Here is a 21045-nt window from a genome sequence, read left to right on the forward strand (position 1 = left end):
GGGCCTACACAATAAGCGGTAAAGAGAAGTGCTGCGCCGATCCGAGAACAGGGTCCCTCTCGTTGCCCAAATCACCCGCTCCCATTTTGCCCTCATGAATAATGTTGAGGGGTCGCTCAGTGCCACGCAGCCGCCATGTAAAACCAATGATACCCTCCTCTGATGACAACTCTCTGGAGGGTGAGACGAGTGTCGCTGTGGAGTGGGTTACTTGATGCATATGAATGCTCATTTACATGAACACTGACATCAGACGGGGGAGTCCACATGTGCTGACTACTTTGAAGACGTTAATCAGCTACGTCACTGAAGTGGGAAAGGGAACATAAACTGAGACGGACGCAGAGAGAGAAATAAAACAGTAAGATGGCTCGGAAGAAACGAGGAAAAACTCCTGCGAGTGAGTAAACAAAGCAGAGCTGCTTCTGCTTGCTGAAGCTAATATGCAAAGGCACATCAAGAGACGGAGGAAAAAGCGGTAACAACAACCATATGAGACATTCACAATGCTCCATTAACCTCCTCTAAGTGACACAGCAGAGAAATGACAGGATGTTCCCGATGTAGCAACTTCTAATATTATTCCACATGAATATCAAAGTGTGAATCAGAGCTTGATGTGGATGCTGGTTACATCCAAGAGCTTTGGAGCCAGAGGAAGGAGCTCACACACTGTACCACAGAGAGAGTGTAATCCCATAAGATACAGTACACATGTTTGCCTCTAATCTGACATACAGAGATCAAAGATTTGGCATGTTTGAATGTTCCCTGCTGCTTTTATGTAACTGTATCATCCTAACAATGACATTAATGTTATCACGAGCGTAACATAGGACTCCCAGGTGACGCTAAAATCTGAGGATGCTGGATTCTAATGCTTGATGAAGGAACATACTGTGCTTTGTTAGGTCCAAGTGGCTCTAAAGCAACAATTCAAGCAGCTGGTTTTGAATTTTACTGACTGCTTAGACACTTAAAAATGACTCTGTCCTCAATGAGGACAATGAAGTTTATTTATTTATTCATTTTAAGAAAAATACTTTAAAACAGCTACATGTGTATTAGAAAGTCTAGTTTTGTCATTTCTTTCAACATTTTTTTGCTACAATCTCATGAAACACTACAGAACACATTTTTGTGCACCAGTGGGGAAGATATTACTGACCTTGAAGCTATCCTGGTGTGTTCTGAAATGACTGACATTAATCCTGAGAGCTCCAAACAAGATTCAGAAGACAACAAAACCTTCAGAAAAAGGAAGATTATTCCACCAGCCAGCCATCAGACCTGGCAACTTACAGCACTCAAATCACAAGTCATAAGCAGGCTGCACAGTTAAAAAAAAAAAAATCCATGCTGCAAAGACAAAAGACAAAAGGAAGCATTTACTGTAAAGGTTTAGATCTGGTATGTTGGGTAGGGATGGGTGCCAAGTTAAGTACCTTTATGGGTACAGACCAAATTCTGTTGGTAATACAGAGTACTGATTCATATAAACTCAAACAGTACCATGTTTTGGTCCCTAGACACATCCTTGTGACTGTGAGGGAGGAGAACGGCATTGTATGTTTATATATTGAGAATAAATATGTTAAACTGTGAGATTTTATTATTAAACAAATTAACATCTATCATCACAAACACACATGTAAGTATCCCATAATTGGTACCATTGCGTACTGATACCAGTTGCAAGGTACTGTTGGTACCATATAGTTTCAAATATGACAGGCACCCATCACTACATGCAGGACATATTGTGCAATAAGGTGAAATGCACCAGTGAGTCCACAGGACCCATCTAAATCTACATAAAACTGGACAAAATTGTTTCTTGCAAAGTTTTATGTTCTAAAAAAAATATTTCAGTTTAAAGTCTTGTTTTAATTTTAGAAGCCTGTTATCTTTTTCAAAAAAGCCACAGCTTCAAAAGTTGTTTCAACCTGTCTTAATTCTATTTCGCCGGATGGCAACCCTTCAGTACAAAATCTTATTTAATACCTGGCTATTGAATAAAGATATAAACAAGCCAAGAAATAGGTAGGTTTAGAAGATTTTGGTTATTGAGTTATAATTCAATAATAGAGCTTTATAAAAGTAGGGCCTCAAATAAAGGCACTTGAAAGGTATAGCTTTTAGGCTTTCCTATTTGCTTGCTTGCAAGTGGAATTAACTTTCTTCCCTTCTTTTTTTCTTTCTCTCTTTCTTTCTTTCTTTTTTAAATGTTGGATTCTTTATTTTATCCTGCTTTTCTGGATCACACTGAACTAAAGAATTCAGTTCATCCAGTGATATTAGCTTTTTTTCATTGGTGATCTCAACAGATGCATCAAATGACACCAGTATCTAGATAAGGTCACCTCCACTGTGTCTTTTCATTTTGCTTTTTCTTCTCCTGTAAATCTGGAGCAGCCCATATCATTTTGCAGTTGGAGTTTGCCTTGTGTCTGCTTTCTTTAATTTAATCCCTTTTGTTCAGCTCCTTGTGTGTTTTAACACGCCCAGAAAGTTTTTCTGTCTCTAGACCTTTTCTTTTGTTGACGCATTGTCCTTGAACAACCAATCTTTAGTTTTGTTCTCTAAATTTAATTTAAGCGTGTGCCGCCAATTAAGTTGGTGGCACACGCTTAAAAAGACATTATACGCACTGTTTTTTGATGCTATCACAAACATTATACTTCGCCACATTGTCAACAGGAGGTTTAAAAAAAACCTCCATACCATGGTAGACCAGACTCATTCCCATGAACTGATTAAATATAATGTGTGGTCTGATTGTGACTAGCATCTTATCTGTTATCCAGATGAATCCCTGTTGTTATGATGTTTCTACCAACTAGACTGGAATATTAGCACAGCCAAAAGAAAGTTGGCTAATAAATGTCATCATATATGATAGTTTGATTTTGACAGTTAAAGCATGCACCTGTTTTTCAGAGGCAACAGAAAAAGGCAGTTCAGAGTATCCACCCTTTTTGGAGTTCTTGGAGAGAGTGCTTCAGAGTACTCCATCTGGGGATTCCCTCATCCTACTGGGAGACTTCAACGCTCAAAGGAGGGGCGTGATTGGAAGGAACGCCACCCCCGATCTGAACCTGAGTGGTGTTCTGTTGTTGGATTTCTGTGCCCGTCACAGATTGTCCATACCGAACACCATGTTCAAGCATAAGGGTGTTGATATGTGCACCTGGCACCAGGACACCCTAGGTCGCAGTTCAATGATCGACTTTGTAGTTGTGTCATCGGACTTGCGGCCACATGTCTTGGACACTCGGGTAAAGAGAGGGGCGGAGCTGTCAACCGATCACTACCTGGTGGTGAGTTGGCTCCGGTGGTGGGGGAAGATGCCGGTCAGACCTGGTGGACCCAAACGTATTGTGAGGGTCTGCTGGGAACGTCTGGCAGAGTCTCCGGTCAGAAAGAGCTTTAACTCCCACCTCCAGGAGAGCTTCAACTGTGTTCCGGGGAAGGTAGGGGACATTGAGTCCGAATGGGCGAATGGCCAAATGGGAGTTTGCCCAACCTGTCCACATGTGTTGTGTGGACTTGGAGAAGGCATTCGACCGTGTCCCTCGGGGAGTCATGTGGGGGGTTCTCCGGGAGTATGGGGTGTCAGGCTGCTTGTTACGAGCTGCCAGTTCCCTGTACGACCAGTGCCAGAGCTTGGTCCGCATTGCTGGCAGTAAGTCGGACTCATTTCCAGTGAGGGTTGGACTCTGCCAGGGCTGCCCTTTATCACCGATTCTGTTCATAACTTTTATGGACAGAATTTCTAGGCGCAGACAGGGTGTCGAGGGGTCCGGTTTGGTGACCTCAGGATTGGATCACTGCTTTTTGCAGATGATGTGGTCCTGTTGGCTTCATCAAGCCGTGACCTTCAACTCTCTCTGGAGCGGTTCGCAGCCCAGTGTGAAGCGGCTGGGATGAGAATCAGCACCTCCAAATCCGAGTCTACGGTCCTCAGCCGGAAAAGGGTGGACTGCCCTCTCCAGGTCGGGGATGAGATCCTGCCCCAAGTGGAGGAGTTTAAGTATCTCGGGGTCTTGTTCACGAGTGAGGGAAGGATGGAGCAAGAGATCGGCAGGCGGATTGGTGCAGCGTCTGCAGTAATGCAGACTCTGCACTCACCTATGGTCATGAGCTTTGGGTAGTGACCGAAAGAACAAGATCGCGGGTACAAGCGGCCGAAATAAGCTTCCTCCGTAGGGTGGCCGGGCTCTCCCTTAGAGATAGGGTGAGAAGCTCAGCTACCCGGGAGGAGCACGGAGTAGAGCCGCTGCTCCTCCACGTTGAGAGGAGCCAGATGAGGTGGCTCGGGCATCTGATGAGGATGCCTCCTGGACGCCTCCCTGGTGAGGTGTTCAGGGTACGTCCCACTGGGAGGAGAGCCCGGGGCAGACCCAGGACATGCTGGAGAGACTACATCTCTCGGCTGGCCTGGGAATGTCTTGGGATCCCCCTGAAGAGCTGGATGAAGTGGCTCGGGAGAAGGAAGTCTGGGTTTCCCTGCTTAGGCTGCTGCCCCCATGACCCAACCTTGGATAAGCGGAAGAAGATGGATGGATGGACAGAAAAAGGCCCAAAAGTAGCTTTAAAAATGTGTTCGTATGATGATGTCTTCATGAAGCTCAATCAAACATGTCTAAAAGTAGATTTCTACACCTCAGCATAGCGTCAGCTAACACTGATAACCATGATGCATCGTTGTACAGAAAAGTCAGAGTTTGGCTCCACACAGGGATGTCTGAAGAGTTGTTCGGTACTTGACAGTTATTTGTCTGAAATATATCCCAGCACATTATACACTGAGCATGCTTTAAGAGAGCCAAAGAGAGGCTTTATTTCTATTTCAGTAAAATCCTCACCACCTCTGCCTGCTGTACTGTCAAGTATCCTCTGCCTGACTGAGCTGATAGACAGAGAGAGGATGAGCAAGGGGAGGTGGATCTCAGGTGAGCTGAGAGGGAGGACATTAAACCCAGCAGGGAGGGATGAACCAGGAGATTATCTGAAAGAGGATGGCTGACAGCTTTAAGATCATCTACATTTACGACAGCACAGCATAGGAGCCTATAGCTAACATATATCAGCTGTATCTAAAAAGAGCAATGGTACTAAATGTAGAAAGATAGTTTTAGCTGTGAGCGTTCCAGCTGGGCACTTAGTCAAGTGACACCTGTTATAGCTGCAGGTTCGTTTTCCCTGTTCAGTTAGCTGAAACTGAAACAACCAAGAAATGTGAGAACATCTGACATGTGATGACCGAATATATTGACTTGAAAGACTGATGTCTACAAACTCTGTGTCAATGGGCCGTGCACTTCAGGTTAAAATACTGACAGGGAAACGTTAATATAAGATTCAACCGCAAATACTGAAATCAAAAGCACATTCACTCGACTCGTCTTGAAAATGTCTTGTTTCAAAAAGTAAGATCATATTGTTCTCCAACAACATACAGAGTACTATTGGCTATTTGTTTGAGAAAACACCCTGCTGAGTTGTTTGCATTGTCATATCTGTGCACGAAAAAACAACAGGCATCTGGTTGCTGCTTGGCTTCCTGGTTAAGTAGTGGGCCCATAGCAGGCAGTCCAGGTTAAAGACCTCTCTCTCATGTCACTCCCTATACTCTCTTACAGTTTCCTGGTTTGCCCACTGTCCAATCCACCCCGAATATTGATGTCAAGGCCTAAAATGTAACTTAAAAAAAAGTTAGCATCCTTGCTCCCCTCTACTTGTTGGGGATTTCAACTATCCACGATCATGGGAGGGCCCTGCGTTCTTCAGGGCAGCTTCTGCTTGAAGTCCCAAGGTCCAGGTAAAAACAGTGAGGTGACCGTTCCTTTGCAGTCACTGCCCCCAGACTGTGGTACAAGACATCCCCAGACATCCATCAAATTACTGATATTGGCATTTTTAAGTCTAAGCTGAAGACTACCCTCTTTAAAATGGCTTTTAATTCTGACTAAGGCCACCCTGTTCAATGCACACACCTTACTCTGTATTTTTACATGTTGTTCTATGGTTTGTGTATATGGTTTGCACTGCTGTAAATCACTTTGGGTACCTTTTAGGTTATTTTAAAGGGTTAAAAAATAAAATTGATTTAATGATTGATATCTCTACAGCTGAAACAGTAGAACAGTAGTACATCTTCTGCCATACTAGGTATTTTTCCCTGTTTAAAAAATTGTATTGACTGCTAAAAGCACACTAATGAACCAGTTTAAGTTTTTTTGGATCAAATAAAGTCAAAACAAAGCACGGCTTGTGATCATTTTTTGTTTTCCAGATCTCTTAAGTTCCAGCTTTAATACAGTAAAAAAAAGTGATGATAATAATACAAAAAATATTTTTGCATCAACATTAGTACAAACATTTAAAATGATACGGTACTGCTGCACAGTACCTAGCAATAGGTATTGATACTCAACTGCACCAGTTCTTTGTACTTTGGTTCAATAATAAAATCTCAAAGCTTTTAACCTTGACATATTTATTATTCAAAACATAAACTTGTAATGCTGTGTTCATGTCCAGCTTGGAAAATCACCTGTTCTTCCACTCTCTCACAGTCAAAAGGATGCGTTTAGGTATCTAAACGTGGTACCGTTTCATTTTATGTAAATTGGTACTTGGTACTACAGACAGATTTGTTTGGTACCTATAAAAGTACATGATTCAGTACTCATCCTAGTACATTCACCTTTTTTAGATGGACGAACCTAAATCTTTACTACGAATACATGGTCTAGTGAGGTGCTCATTGTGTCTAAATTTAATAACTTTATGTAAAAGCAAGTTGAGATCATATTACTTTGAGATGCTCAAAACTGCCAAAAGTAGAGAAAATATGCAGAAATAAATTGCCTTTCCTGTTAGTCGGCTTTCTGCATTGCGCAATATTTCTCTGTTTGAGTGTTGCATGTGTTTCTTTTGTTGAGTTAAAGGCCTTAAAACCGATGGAAAAATACATTCATTTACATCTTAATAATGGTGTTTAGGGTGCAAGATATTAAAAGCAAGCATCTCCTCTGTTTATACTGCCTCATAAAGGATAAACAGACTACAGTGCTGCTTAAGTCAAAATAAAAGCTAAGAGCTTCTGCAAACGTTTCCCCTGGTGCTTTATCGCTGATCTGCATCTTCTTTGGGTGATGGAAACAAAAGCCTTCTGCAGCACAGAAACAAAGAGGTGAAATAAGCTGGCAGTTGACAGTGGAGGGCGAATCAAAGTCCTGAGGTTAAATGGGATTGTGGGTCAGATGACTAGACATCGCTGCCTTTCCGCTCACAGCCATCCTCGTGTGCCTCAGAAAAATATCAACCACCCCCACCCACCATAACTCTCCCTCCATGCTGGCCTCCCCTCCCCTCCAGAGCCTCCATTTGCCTCAAAGGCAAGAGTATTTTATCTTCAGTAACCCCGCTGCAGGAGAGTCCTCCCTCTTTGCTAGTGTGCAAACAACCAGTGAGCCAATCTGTTGTGTGTTTGGATATTTTTAGATCACTTCTGCATAAACATCACAGATCTATAATCATTTTAGTTACAATACTCAAGTCAGTGCCTAAAGAGGCCTTGAATCTCATAGTATAAGCATACATTATGGGGCCTTCATTATGTAGTCCTATGGGAGCCTGTCTATACTGCACTATAAATCACTCTGATGGATACACAGTCAATTGAGAGTAACAGAGACAGGCAATGACTGAGAAAATGGCAGCAATCTGCATTAGAGCTGCACTCAATCTGCACACAGATGAGGGTGATCCTTTATTAATCATCATGTTCTCTGTGATCACTCGACCAAAGTACATCCAAAACACTGCTTCATTCCTGTTCATAACCATCTCCCAATGCAGCTCCACATACGTCTCCACCGCTGTCCTTCACCTGCACTGCCGGGATCCGACAGCCTGCCCAATGACAGGCAGCTCTGCAAACACTGCCAGGCAGCCAGCAAAATACATATGAACGTATTCAGAGCGTTTAGTGCCTGGGATTAATCAAATTATAATTTAATCATCTGATCAAACAGCAATTAGCATAATCACTTCTGGGGAAGGCCTGATAGAGCGGAGACTGGAGCGGAATGGAGCTGGGGGCTAGCAACACTTTAATGAAACATTTGCCCCAATGTTTGAAAATGTTACACGTTTCAGGCTACAGGAACAGAGCGCGATTTTGAATGCTAATCAGCACGAGTTTGGTTATGCATGATGAATACGTCCAACAGAAGCCACAGGGGGAGAATCTCCAGTGAGGTCTGGGTTTTATCATTTCTAGTTGGTGATGTCTTCACGGTTTAGTATCAATTCGTCTCCATCATAAAAATTCTTACAATGTCTCATTTTTATTTTATATTTCATTTAATCTGAGTCTTAAATTTTACCTAATTCCCTTTTCCACCTATCAAACTACTGGATTCCAGATATTTTTTCCTCGTTTGAAGCAGTCCCAGGTATTATATCTGTATTTTTAGCCACAAAGACTGCAGTCTCAAATGTCGTACACCCTTTTCTTTAACTAATTACAATTAAACACATTAATCCAAGATGTTTGTTTGTGATCAACTGAACTCAACATCCAAAACCGATGGAAACAAAAAAGATGAGACTGCACTCTAAAATACAGTTACACACAATAAGAATTACTTAATACATAAGATTGGTGGATGCCAAAGGATTGGATTAAATGACTCTCTCTAGGTCACTAAGTAACCCTATCACTGAATAAGCAACCATTTCTACAATAACAACCATCCTTATGCACCTACACAACTTTGCATGACAAAAACTAAGAAAGGAACTAATTTGCTATTTGTGTAAATAGAAGTTAAAACTCCACCGTGCTGGAAAAAATAAGAATACACTTAAAAAGAAGTTGGAATGGAGCTCAACATATCAAACAACATGATCTAAGAGGTTCTGGTAAACAAAGACAAAGAGTTGCCCTAATGAGGCTAACATGAGCTCAGTCGCATGTTGAGTTTGTTGCTGGGGATGCAACAAACCATTTTTTTTTTACTCCTGGTACCTTGAGTTTGTGTCAGCTGACATCTACTGATGCTTATCCAGAATAATGGTATGAAATCAATACTGATCTTATATAATTCCAGTACTAATGGAAAAATCAATATTACTAAATATGAGTAGACTGAGAATGATGTTTTGACAACGGTAAGTTTTCTAACTTGAGTTTTACAGATGAACCTCATGGATCTGCCTGATGGATCAGGTCTTTGCCGCCACTATCCAATTCAGCTTTTTAAGTTATATTTGTTACACATTGCTCTGGTCAACTCAACCCGACACTATCATGAATTTACGACAATGTCTGCTGCACTATGTCATGCCTCCTGTCATCTGTGATCTTTAAAAATGGGTAAAATTTACAACTGACTGGATCTCCAGCTCTGGCTTGTGGCAGGAGGTTGTACAACAGTTCTGACACAGCACATTTCCTAATAACAGGTCTACAATTACAGAATATTTAATCTAATCTTACTGAATAGTAACTCTTGTGTGGACGAACAAGAGAGACATTGTTAAAGGCCATACATTTCCATGCCTAACAAAAATATGTAAAAAAAAAAAAAAAACACAATGAAAAATGTCAATGCTTCCTGTTCGACTACTGAGAAAGTCACATTGACCTTATAACCAAGATTTAAAAGAGTATGCAGAAGTGTTTCAAATATATATATATATATATATATATATATATATATATATATATATATATATATATATATATATATATATATATATATATATATATATATATATATATATATATATATTAATCATGACATACAAAAATCTTACAGTCAAATTCAATTTTTGGTTTATAAAGTCATTCAGAGTCAAAACAGGTAAGCTCAGGACTTAAGAAACATAAATCTTTTGCTGGGACTCAGGATAAAAAAATATTTCAATATTCAACTCTCAGAGAAAAACAGAAACAGACCTTGATCTCTAAGGAGAGGTCAAGCAAGTCTTTGCACGACAAGCAGTGTAACTTTAGAACCACCAGCTAGCTTGTGGGTAAACACAATGAGTAAATCTGAATAACTAGTGCAGATTGACTGTTAAATATTTTACAAGTACTTAAAATTCTCCATGAGTAGCATGATTAGCTTGGAACTCTTTTAATATCCATTTATCTATCTATCTATCTATCTATCTATCTATCTATCTATCTATCTATCTATCTATCTATCTATTAAACCAACATAACTGTGCAGATAAGAAACGCAAGTACATTTTGTATTAGTCCAGGTGTAAAGCGTGCCCATCTTCACTGTTTGACATGAAGAGTAAACAACACAAAGAGCACAGAGGGTTGGCCTGTAGTTACAGAGCAGGCTGAGCTAAACTTACACCTTGTTGTACTTGCGTGTCTGCAGCATTAACCTACTGGCCTATTTCACAATAAAAGCCTACAGACACAAACAACTCGACTAATTGTCATCTTGTTAAGTAACCAGTCCAGTTAACAGCCAGATACGAGAAGTGCAGTGTGCTTTGACTTGCAGTTTCTCACTGAAAAAACTCAAACAACTTTGTTTTTTATTATCACAAATAATCATTGTCATCTCAAAAAAAAGAAACATATCAACCAATTAATGTCCCATTAAAAAATAATTCAAAAAGTAAAAAATTGATAAGTTGTGATTTTTAGCTTTAAAAGCAGTTGTTAAGTTGATGAGTTATCAACCAACTACAGATTGTAAGCACTGACTGGGACTGATTTTTTTTTTCAAGCATCTGTAACAAGTGTAAAGCTCTTAAGTCTTTAATATGTTGCTTTATTTGCTGGCTTCCCAATGACTGAAGAGCACTTTTCTTCTTATTTCATTGACATTATTAAATCTAACTTCACATTTCGCTGCCATTTAATGAATTTGCAATGCTCTCCTATCCGCTGTGCCACTCATTGGCTCTCATTTATCAATCTTGCGTGGGAATTGGCGCAGATCTGGGTTTACAAATCAGTTTACGGCAACGTTCACGTGTGATTTATGAAACGTGCGTACCAGGGACAATCACGGAGTACGCCTGATCAGGTGTTGATAAATGTGGCGGCTGAAAACAATCGTAATTTACATAACACGCCCCTAAATATTCAAGGTTCAGCTGGCCGAACCCACAGAATTTACGACATGGAGGGACGCATTACTGGAAAAGGGGAACTTCTACATACTGGTAATCGACAACACTGTAGCAACAGAGGCAGAGAGGAAATAACGCCGCGTTATTTGGCAGCCGGAAAAGTAGAGGGAATCAGCAAAAAACTTGTCTGTAAGGAAATCACTGCAGTGATTCAGCAGCGTGGATGTGACAAACTTAAATACAGCAGAGTTTTAAACATTTAATTTACAAATCTTTCTTTTATACCTTGATTAATTCATCCGTAATGTCTGACTGTTAGAAGCCACAATATTATTCATTGCTTCTGTTCAGGTCCAGAAATGTGGAAAGTTGGCTTTTAAAAATGTGTTTGAGCTCTGAAAGAAGCTGCAGACTGCAGCCTGAACCTGTCACAGACTGAGGAAGGAGCAGAGCTGAAGTTTGTCAATTGTGCGCAATTACGCACGGGTAGACCGGAGTTTAATGATTCGTACCACGAGATGAGCACATAGGTTGTGATCTCGTGTAATGAACGTCCTTGGTTATGAAATAGGCTAGTCACTTTTTTGCGCACAGTTCATGTTTAAATATAATAATATTGTAAGGATCAATATCATCTAATCATCTTCACAGTAAATCATGTAATCAACACAGCTTCCTTAAATAAAAATCAGTTCTGAAAGATTGATCCAGTGTCGTCTTCTCTGCGGAGACTTTACCATAAACATGGGAGTGCATTAAAAACTGATAACTGCATCTCTATTTTCCTTTTTTTTTTTTTTTTTTTAGGTAAACCGATCGAGGAAACTTATTTTTTTAAATGTAGAATTCAGCTGACAGCTCGCGCTGCTCTTTCATAGTGAAGTATTTTGTAGAATGGTGGAATAACAGTGGACTGTTAAAAGCATTCTTGGTGTCATATCTAATTCAAGAATCCAAATATTAATCTAAGAAAATCAGTTTTTATTTCTGAAAATGTTTGGTGCTCATATGATCTTATAACTCTCCTCCACAGAGGGATTTCCCTTACCGCACCCCGCTCTCCACTGACATGAAACTTGCGTACACGAACTCAGACCTGGCATGGGATTTGAGTGTACCTGACGCCAACGTTCAGGTTGATAAATGCCGATCTGTGCGTGGAAAGGAGCGTACACCCATTTTTCAGGCGTACGCACGTTTGATAAATGAGGGCCATTGTCATCACACTGGGGCGTGGTAAAAGGTAGAGTCTTCAAAAATTTAAAGCTCAACTTTACAGAATCAATCTTGCTCAAGTCATCTGCTACATGTGTGTTAGTGTCTGTGTCTGCCCCAAAACCCCCTCAGCCTGTATGTTGATGTTCTGGATTTATCAGTACGTTTCTGGGCAGAGAGTAAGCTTGGTTACATCAACCGATCACAGCACACCCAGTGAGCAAGTGGCTTACATGTCAATGATTATGAGTGGAAAAAGCTAATCAGAGCAGCTTTGACAGTAGTTGTAGCACGGAGGAAGAAAAACACCTCCAACGAAATGCCAAATATATAAAGCTTTTTTCTTAACAACGGGGAAGCTTGGCTTGACTTTCACTCGCTTTCAGGCACAGAGAGAGAGAAGAGTGACACATGTTGGTATGTTTCAAATATCTGTGATTAGCTTGTGCTAACATGACAAGTCAAGTGCACACCTCTTCAGTCTCTTCCGCATAGAAGTGTGACACTGCAGGTGGTTGCTGGGCTAGCGAGTGTGTTCAGGTAGCTACAGTCAGAGGCTGTGGGTGTGTGCTGCAGCTGGCACTGAGCCAAGGAGGAGGGACCCAGTTTGAATGTTGTGTTTACGAACGAGTAACACAAATTCCTACCTTTACAGAAAGTTGAAGCATACTTTTACACAAAACTGTGCATTTCAAGCACATCAGAACAAAATGCTGGAGTACAAGCCATATCTTTGGACCGCTGCATAGACAATAAAGACTGTGGATTCTTAATCCTTGTCCGACAATAGAAGTGTGTGATATAACAGTGCCTGAAATAGCAGTTTCTGCATGGAAAAGCAGGCTGATTGGATATGATTCTGTGAGCTTTAGATACAACATAACACAAGCTGACTCTTTGTCCCTCTTCCCCCTCTCTTCCCTCTCTGTTTCTGCCTCACTACACACCATCATCTCCTTAAGCATTCTGGTCTGGGTTAAATGAAACCTTTAACAGTTCAATGTGCATCCATTAACATATGCTTGAGTCTACTCTCTTCTCAAATGGCCAAGCACACACACATACACACGCACACACAGTGTAGCGGCACAAAAATCTTGACCCGATGGCACCGACAAATCCGGCTGTGATTAGCGAGTCCATGAAAACAGCGTGCCACTAATACCTCCTAACGCTAAGCTTCACGCAAACTGTAAACAAAGAAACAAAAACCATCCTAACCTGACTTTTACACCTTTAGTTACCTCAGATCTAAAACTGTCAAAACTTAAAGCTGGAGTCTGTTTTATAGTTTATTTGATGTATTATATGAAATTCTCTTGAATACTTTCCAAAAGATCCAGTTCAGGATTCAAAATTATCCGTTTCGTGAAGAAAAACTCCCTGCAGTGAAACTAAATGACCATTTTATGTATAAATGTGCATGAACTTTAAGGTATGATAATGTGATAAAACTGTGCAGCATCACTAAACACATTAACACATTAATCGTCACAATCCCAGCATTCTCAGTGGCCTACATCGTGTTGACTGCTGTGCTGAGTCTAATGTGCATCTGACGAGCTGTGTGCGGTCGTTGTTTGCTGATGTGTGTTTCTGTGACTCTGTCAACCCGCCCCAGCTCAATGTGAAGTGACAGATGTAAACCAAAAGACACCAGTCTGCACAGACCTACTCTCCCACTGGCCTTAATGTGACCTCCAACCAATGCTGCAATAGGCAGTCAAATAACGACCTACTGTATCTTGTTTCCTTGTTTAGATTAATTTTGTCACATGGTGAAAGATTTAAAAGACTTGGGGTTGTTCCTGGAAAAAAAAACTAATCCGGGATAAGATTTATTGAAACTCTAAAGTTCTGCAGTTTCATTTAGCAGACGCTTTTTTTTCCAAAGCAATGTACAACACAAGCAAGAATTTAGACAGAAGGAAAACCTTAGTAAGTGCGACAAAGGGCTACAAGTTATTTGGCTGCAGGTGCTGCCATTGAGTGCAAGAAGATTTTATTTTTTCTCCATATAAAATAATGTAGCCAACAATTAACCGCACCAACAGTATAGTTCAATTTTCAACAACATTCAATGACTAGAGCTAAATATTCCCATGAATACTCCTTTGTATAATTTTAACAGAGAGGTTGCCTGAAGTCACTTTATGATCTACAAAGGTAAAAGAGATCATCAGCATAGAGACTAACCTTTCCCAAAAGTCATAACGCCTGTAACCTCTGGGTGATGTGTCGATCAAGTGATGTACAGCCTGCAGCTGCAACATTCTTTCATTTTTTCATTGTTTATGGCTATTACACTATGTAAAACATTATGTTCTTGTACAAAAGCAGGGGGACTTTCTGCTGGAATAAAACTACTTGAAAACTATGTGCACGTGTACAAAACTGAATCAGAGACGCAAGAGGAGTCTTTGTCCACAGGCGGCACCGAAGTCATCATATACATAAATATCCACACAGAAAATTTAAAAAAAACTTTGTTTTATGTTTCAAGCTCTGTTTGACTTTTTTGGCCAACATGTTGAAAAGTTAATTCTTTGATTGATGTCTTAATGCACAAGGTGCACACTTGAAGGCACCCATAGAGCTTTGGCGTCTCAGTTGTGCAATCCATGTGGTGAATCCAGCCTTTCTGCTTGTCAAACCTCACTCTTGCCCTATTTCCTGCTCAGTCCACTGTCCTGTTGTCTTCATAAATGTTGAAAGGCACAAAAAGCCTGATTATCAAGTATTCTCATGACTTTCCTACTATGAACACATTGCAAGAGACTGCTTAAATGGGAGTGAACAGAAATATCCCTTTTATACTCAGGGGTCATAAATTCATCTCTTGATTTTATGTATCTATGTGTGTGTGTGGGGGGGGCGGGGGGGGGGGGGGGGGGGGGGGGGGCACAGAATATAGAGGAAAATTTAGCAGCAGTAACAAAAAATATGCAAAAGTAAAATAAACAAACAAATAAGAGCAAAAAAAGTTAAATGTGCAACATAAGAACAAAGTGTTAACATAATACTGACAAGAGCAAAATGCAGCTATAGATGAAGACTAAGACATAATGTAGTTGGTGAGAGAAACCTAAATAGAAAGAAGGAAGAGCACGTGTAGAAGCGAAGATTCTGTTAGTTGTAAGGATGGCTTCCATGATAATGTAGATTGGTCGTCAGGATTAGTACCAATCTGATGATGTTGTTGATGTTGATGTTGTTGTTGTTGTTGTTGTTGTTGTTGTTAACTAGCACATACTGTATTGTTTCCTGAATGTACTGATGCTTCAGCAAATTCTAATGTGACTCGGGAAACTTGCCGCAGCAACAAAATCCTCAGTATCTGATGAAAAATGCAGAAAGAAAAAAAAATGTCCAGGTGAAGTTTGTTTGTTGAGAGTGTGATAATTGTGATCAAAGATTGCAGGAAAAAAAAAATCTGCATGTGAACACTGAACTGACACAGCCAATCAGAAAATCCTAGACGGATAGTCTTCAGCTCATGTGTGCATTTTGATATCTGCTGATGTCATGTAGACATCTGAGTGTTGAACAGTAGCACTGTTTGTCACAACTTCCCCTCATATCATGCAGAAGATACAGAAAAGAGGAACATCTTGATGTTGAAGGTTTCTTTTGTGGATGTGGTGATATTTCATTGGAGACACTCTGATAACATTTTATCAAAAACTGATGAAAAAGTAGAAACCAAACAGTGTCTTAATGAAAGGCTTATGTAAGGCCTCACTCCATTGGGGCTAATAATACAACCACAGTCTCTCACTGATTTTCCTAACAGATAATAAAAATGCAAATAGCATTTATTGCAACAATAATAAAGATATCCAATGTTGAATTATGTCCGTTACTGGGATTTCTTCACCAAAGACCCACCTCTCCTCTCTGAGCTTGATTGATCATGACCTCTGGTTAATATTGTGCTTTATTCTCACTCTGATCAGAATGAACAGTCAAACTGCCGCTGACAGCTGCTTTTTGTCTTTCCTGCTCCTGCATCTTTGTTCAGCATGAAGAAGCTGTGTTCAATCTGTTGCTACGATGAACCGAAGCAGAAAAAAAGGCAGCGAGAAAAAGCATATTCTGCTGCTGCATTAATCATGTTTGAAAACTGGATTAAGTCGGACTGAAAATGCTTATGTTTTAATAAGCGGTGGAACCTTTTCTCCGGCAGCCCCTTGCCATCCTAAACTGAATGCTAAAAATACCCACGCACAGAGTGATGCTAAGAGCCAATTGAGGAGCTCGCTGTATATTTACACAGCTTATTAGTGTCCAATTGAGCATGTGTCAGATTTCCCCCCTCTGGCATAGCTGAGCAAAAACAACATTATGCCATTCCCCCAATTTTATCTCTTCATCACTGGAATATGTTGCTCCCATTCCATTTAGCTTTTAATAGACACTTCTGCAAGAGCACTTTAAACGCTCAAGCACTGCAGAAGTGAACTCCACAGCAGATTTTTACTCTCTGCAACGCTGGATTGTTTATATCTGCTGTAGATGAGATTGCAAATGTGTGCTCAAATTGGCAAAATGGCAATTCAGAGCAAAATGGAGTTTGTTCAGTTGATGCTATTCATGAAACACCTCTGCAAAGCTGCAAAACAGCGTGGTTGTAATCTTTTTAAATATACTCCACCAACAAGCAATGCAAATATGCACATGAAAAAGGGCTTTAACAGGATAACCCAAGCAGACAAAAGTCATCTTAACTGTTGAAGCAATGGTGAATTTAAATGAGATCAAGTGTTGAGCCGCTCTGTTATCAGGCTGAAATCTGACAGGAAGCATCGCCAGGGTCACCTGAGCAGAGTGCAGCGTTGCTCGAGCCCAAAGCCCACACTGCAGCAGCACTCATTACCCAGTCTCCATAGAGACAACCTCAGCAGCCTGTACTGGACCCGAGCCCTAAAAGCCTTTATTTCAGAAACACACGTCCCTCAGTCCTGAAGAGGTACAAAATGTACGATTGTGATGGAAGCTGCTCATTAAGGCTAATGTCTGCAGCGGGAATCAATGTGCATGAGAAAGAACACAGTCTAAGAACAACAATTACGACCCTTTTATTCTGCTGTATAGTCGATTTAGTGTGGTACAAAAAAAAAAAAAGAAGCAAAAACACAGAGAGAGGGCTGTGTCATTTCTGCCACAAAAGCAACATCTGAATCTTCAAATCGATAGGAAAGGTCAGCGTCAAATGAACCAAGTCTGTCGATATGAATGGTACTGCATCAGCATGCAACACAAACGTAGCATTCATCACGATTACAAGTACTGTTGCTGCCATTCAAAGTTTGCATGTAGATGTCTCGAGCAGCAGCCATTTTGCAGCGCTGTTGCCTGGACCAAAGAGACTGAAAGAGCCGTTTCAAAAGCAAAGCGATGATTGTGCTCAGCAAACAGAGGTTTCTGCACGGCACTGAGGGAGATCTGACACAGACATTGGCGTCCTCTGTGTCTCTTAAATGTCTCAGGTCAGTCAGTTGTTTAGAGAGGAGTCCTTGCTTCGCCCGCGTTGATGCGTTGACTCGGTTCTCTCCTAGAAATAAACACTGTCTTCGTTGAACCCTTCAGCATAGCCACAAAATGGTTTTCCTGTCATCTTTTCTTGACGCATAGCCCTCTGCTCTCTCTTTACATTGTGTCCACTTTGATTTTTTTTTAACCCCTTTCTTTCCGCTTCCCTTTTTAAAACATTTCCTGAATACCCCAATTTTCTTTCAAGCTGATTTCTGCCCCCCAACACGCGCACATCATCCCACCCCCTACCCCACAGCCCCCTTGTCCTCCTCATTGCCCCCCCCTTTCCTTACACACCCTTCTTGTATTCGCTGTAAAAAAAAGAAAACCATTCACCTTTAGTCTACAAAAACAAACAAAAGGCCCTTATCGAACCTATCCTTTGAAAATTTGCGGAACAAAATAGGATCTGGATGTGTTTCGCAAGAAGTGCACTTGGGCAGGGGGTGATAAGGGCTTGTGTCTTTTTTTTTTTTTCCAATCCAAAATGACTCCATGTCTGTGCTTCTAATATGGCGGGTGCAATGCCAGAAAAAAGCACAGCCAACCTATTTAATCCCTTTTCTAGAGGATACTCGGTGGAATCGACAAAAAGCGTGCAACAAGAAACCACACATGCAGGTTTTTCAAAGAAATACCTCAAATAAAAAAACAGAGTTTTGCTTATAGCACAGCATTGAAGTAAATTTGCTACGTCTGCATCAACATGTCTCAGTTTAGGAGTTTTGATTCGAAAGTAGCTGCAACGTCTAAGAAGAAATTATTTCTTGTATCTGGACGATTGTTTCTCTGTTAGAGCTCATTTCTCAGTTTGTTCAAGATTGAGATGAATAAATGTTGAATACACCAATTCAATGAGCAAATGTGATGCAATTAAATTAATTCTGCAAAGATAATTTCTTCAAAGCTAGCTCTCTAAACCAGGCGTTGAAAACTGTAGATTTGCATGTTAAGGATCAAAATTAGAGATATGAAAATGCATCCAGACTCAGGCCTAATGCAGCTGATTGAGAGTCCATCAATAATCCTTCAAGGTTTAAACTGACGTTCAATCAGAATATGGAGAAGAATTTATTTAAAGCCTGGATTTTTCTCTTAAAAAATGCACAAAATAACAACAACAAAAAGAAAGAAATTGTATTTAAAGCCTTCTCCCTCATGCAGCACAGGCTGCACCTATCAGTCAACCTACATTTCTCCTCTCCCTCTGTGTCCCTCTCTGTTGGTCGGCCTCTGTTCAAGGCTCTTAAATGGTGAAAATGCACAAGTGGTCAAACCTTTTCATACTCTCTGTAAAGGTTAATGAGTGTAACTATTAGATTCCCAAAATAACCCCACTACCTGCGTCAGGACATAGCAACAAGCTGCCCTTTCATTTAGGAAAATCTTCCCATAGAAGATATGTTGAGTGGTTATTTATCTTTCCTTATCACTGAGAAATCCACGTGATTAAAAATGTAAACTTGAAGTTTAACGTGCACAAATGCATCACCTACCATTCAAGATGCACTGGGAAAAGATGAGAGCCAATATCCACATGCCCCGCTCCGTTCAATATCCAAGCTTATGCTTTTTCTTCTTCTCTCCCCGCACTCTTTCTGCTTGTTATTTCTTCCTTTTATTTCTTCAACAAGTCAGTTGCAATGAAAGAAAAAGGGAGCTTGGAAATCTCTCTCCCCCTCTCTCTCTCTTTCTCTCCCTCTCTTTCTTTCAATCCTTTTCGTTGGGAAGGAGAAGAAGAAGAGGAAGAAGAAGAAGAGGAGGTTTGAGCTTCTTCCTGCTGCTGATTGTCTCCGGGTGATACGGCGGCAGATACTGTATGATCCACAGCTGTGCGTCTCCCCCCGTTTTTTGGACTGACCGCACCGCACCGCACCGCGCCGGGCCTCAGCGCAGCCGTCCCCCCGTGTCGGAGCGCTGCTCTGCGAGGATCATGAGGGAGCTCGGCTCGGTGCGCTCCGGTCCAGGTGAGCTGTGCCGCCGCTGCTGCTGCTGCTGCTGCTGAGTCAGAGGCTCGAGACGCATAGGACACACCGTCTCTGCGCACACCCAACTCCACGGTTAAACAATTAAAACCACAAAACAAAAAAACCAAACGGTTCCAAAAAATCGGAAAAATAACCAAGAAAAAAATGAATGACAAGTCTAAGCAGAGAGAAGAGCCAGGCGCGTCATCTCAGGTAAATGGAGGAAAATAATGCGTAAAAGTTGGATAATTTCGAGGATTTCAGAGCGCATAGAGTTGATTGTTAGCTGCGCTGGAAACTCATTCTCTCTTCGCCGCCTCTCTCCGTCCGGCGAGCAACAAGCACACGCATCTTCCCCCCGCAGCCGCACACACAAACTGCGCACACTATAGTCCCTGCGCTTAAAACCTGCGCTGCCTCACAGCACTGTGGAATAAACCCTCGCCTCCTTCTCCGCAGCCGCCTTGCTCCCTCTCCATTGCCTTAAAGGTGCAGGGGTGGGGAGGTGGTGAGGGGGGCTAAGGGGGGCGCGCAGCTGAACCTCTGAAAGAAAAAAAATAAAAATAAAAACTCTCTCTTTTGTTTTTATATTAGAAAGACCAATCTCATTGTCCCACTCTGAGAGGGAAAACTGTACAGTAACATATGCGAGAGAGAATTAGCCCAAGCAGGACATCCTTGTGTGCTTTGCTGGCGCTGTAGCAGGCTGGAGGATGGATGCTGAGGGAGGGAGGGGAGGTAGGGAAGGAGGGAGAGGGAGGGAGTGATGTAGGCTACACCTGACTGGATACTATGTAGGCATTTGGTGAGGGGAGAAAAGGCTAAATTATCTTAATTGGAGGAGATCAGATCCTGTCTTTTAATGTGTTTTCTGGATAATTTATGAGCCCCCAGGGGCATTTTTGGGGATCCTGCCAGCCTTGCCCCTGCATTCATTAATTGACCTTGACAAATATAAGCAGCAACCCCCCCAATGCACCAGGGGGCATCAAACAGCAGCCATGTCAGGCATCTGCAGCCCCCCGCGTGCTTCACCTCCATTCAAGGAGGCAGAGGATTGATGTGCGAGTCCGAAGCTGAGCACTTTAGCATAAATAAAATTGATTTAGATAATGGCTCACATTTAACAGTGTCAGCGTAAGTTCTCGATTATTTTAACAGATAATTTTTTTGGAAAACATGAAGGGGAGGCAGGCAGCCTGGGTGT

At 41.3% G+C, this 21045-nt stretch overlaps 1 protein-coding gene across 3 annotated transcripts in view; it reads right to left on the reverse strand.

Moving 5' to 3' along the window:
- The window catches only part of LOC141791520 (cell adhesion molecule DSCAM-like), a 146634-nt gene extending 126126 nt beyond the window's left edge, over window positions 1–20508 (reverse strand). For all 3 annotated transcript variants that reach the window (XM_074672068.1, XM_074672067.1, XM_074672066.1), the window contains exon 1: window positions 19368–20508. In XM_074672068.1, the coding sequence (XP_074528169.1) occupies window positions 19368–19410 (43 nt within the window). In that variant the 5' untranslated portion in view covers window positions 19411–20508. The remainder of the gene's footprint in view (window positions 1–19367) is intronic.
- Between the last annotated feature and the right edge of the window lie 537 nt (window positions 20509–21045).

Source organism: Halichoeres trimaculatus, unplaced genomic scaffold (assembly GCF_033239565.1).
Source record: "Halichoeres trimaculatus isolate MK-OKI-2021-1 unplaced genomic scaffold, fHalTri1.1 fHalTri1_scaffold_6, whole genome shotgun sequence".
Lineage (NCBI taxonomy): Eukaryota > Metazoa > Chordata > Actinopteri > Labriformes > Labridae > Halichoeres > Halichoeres trimaculatus.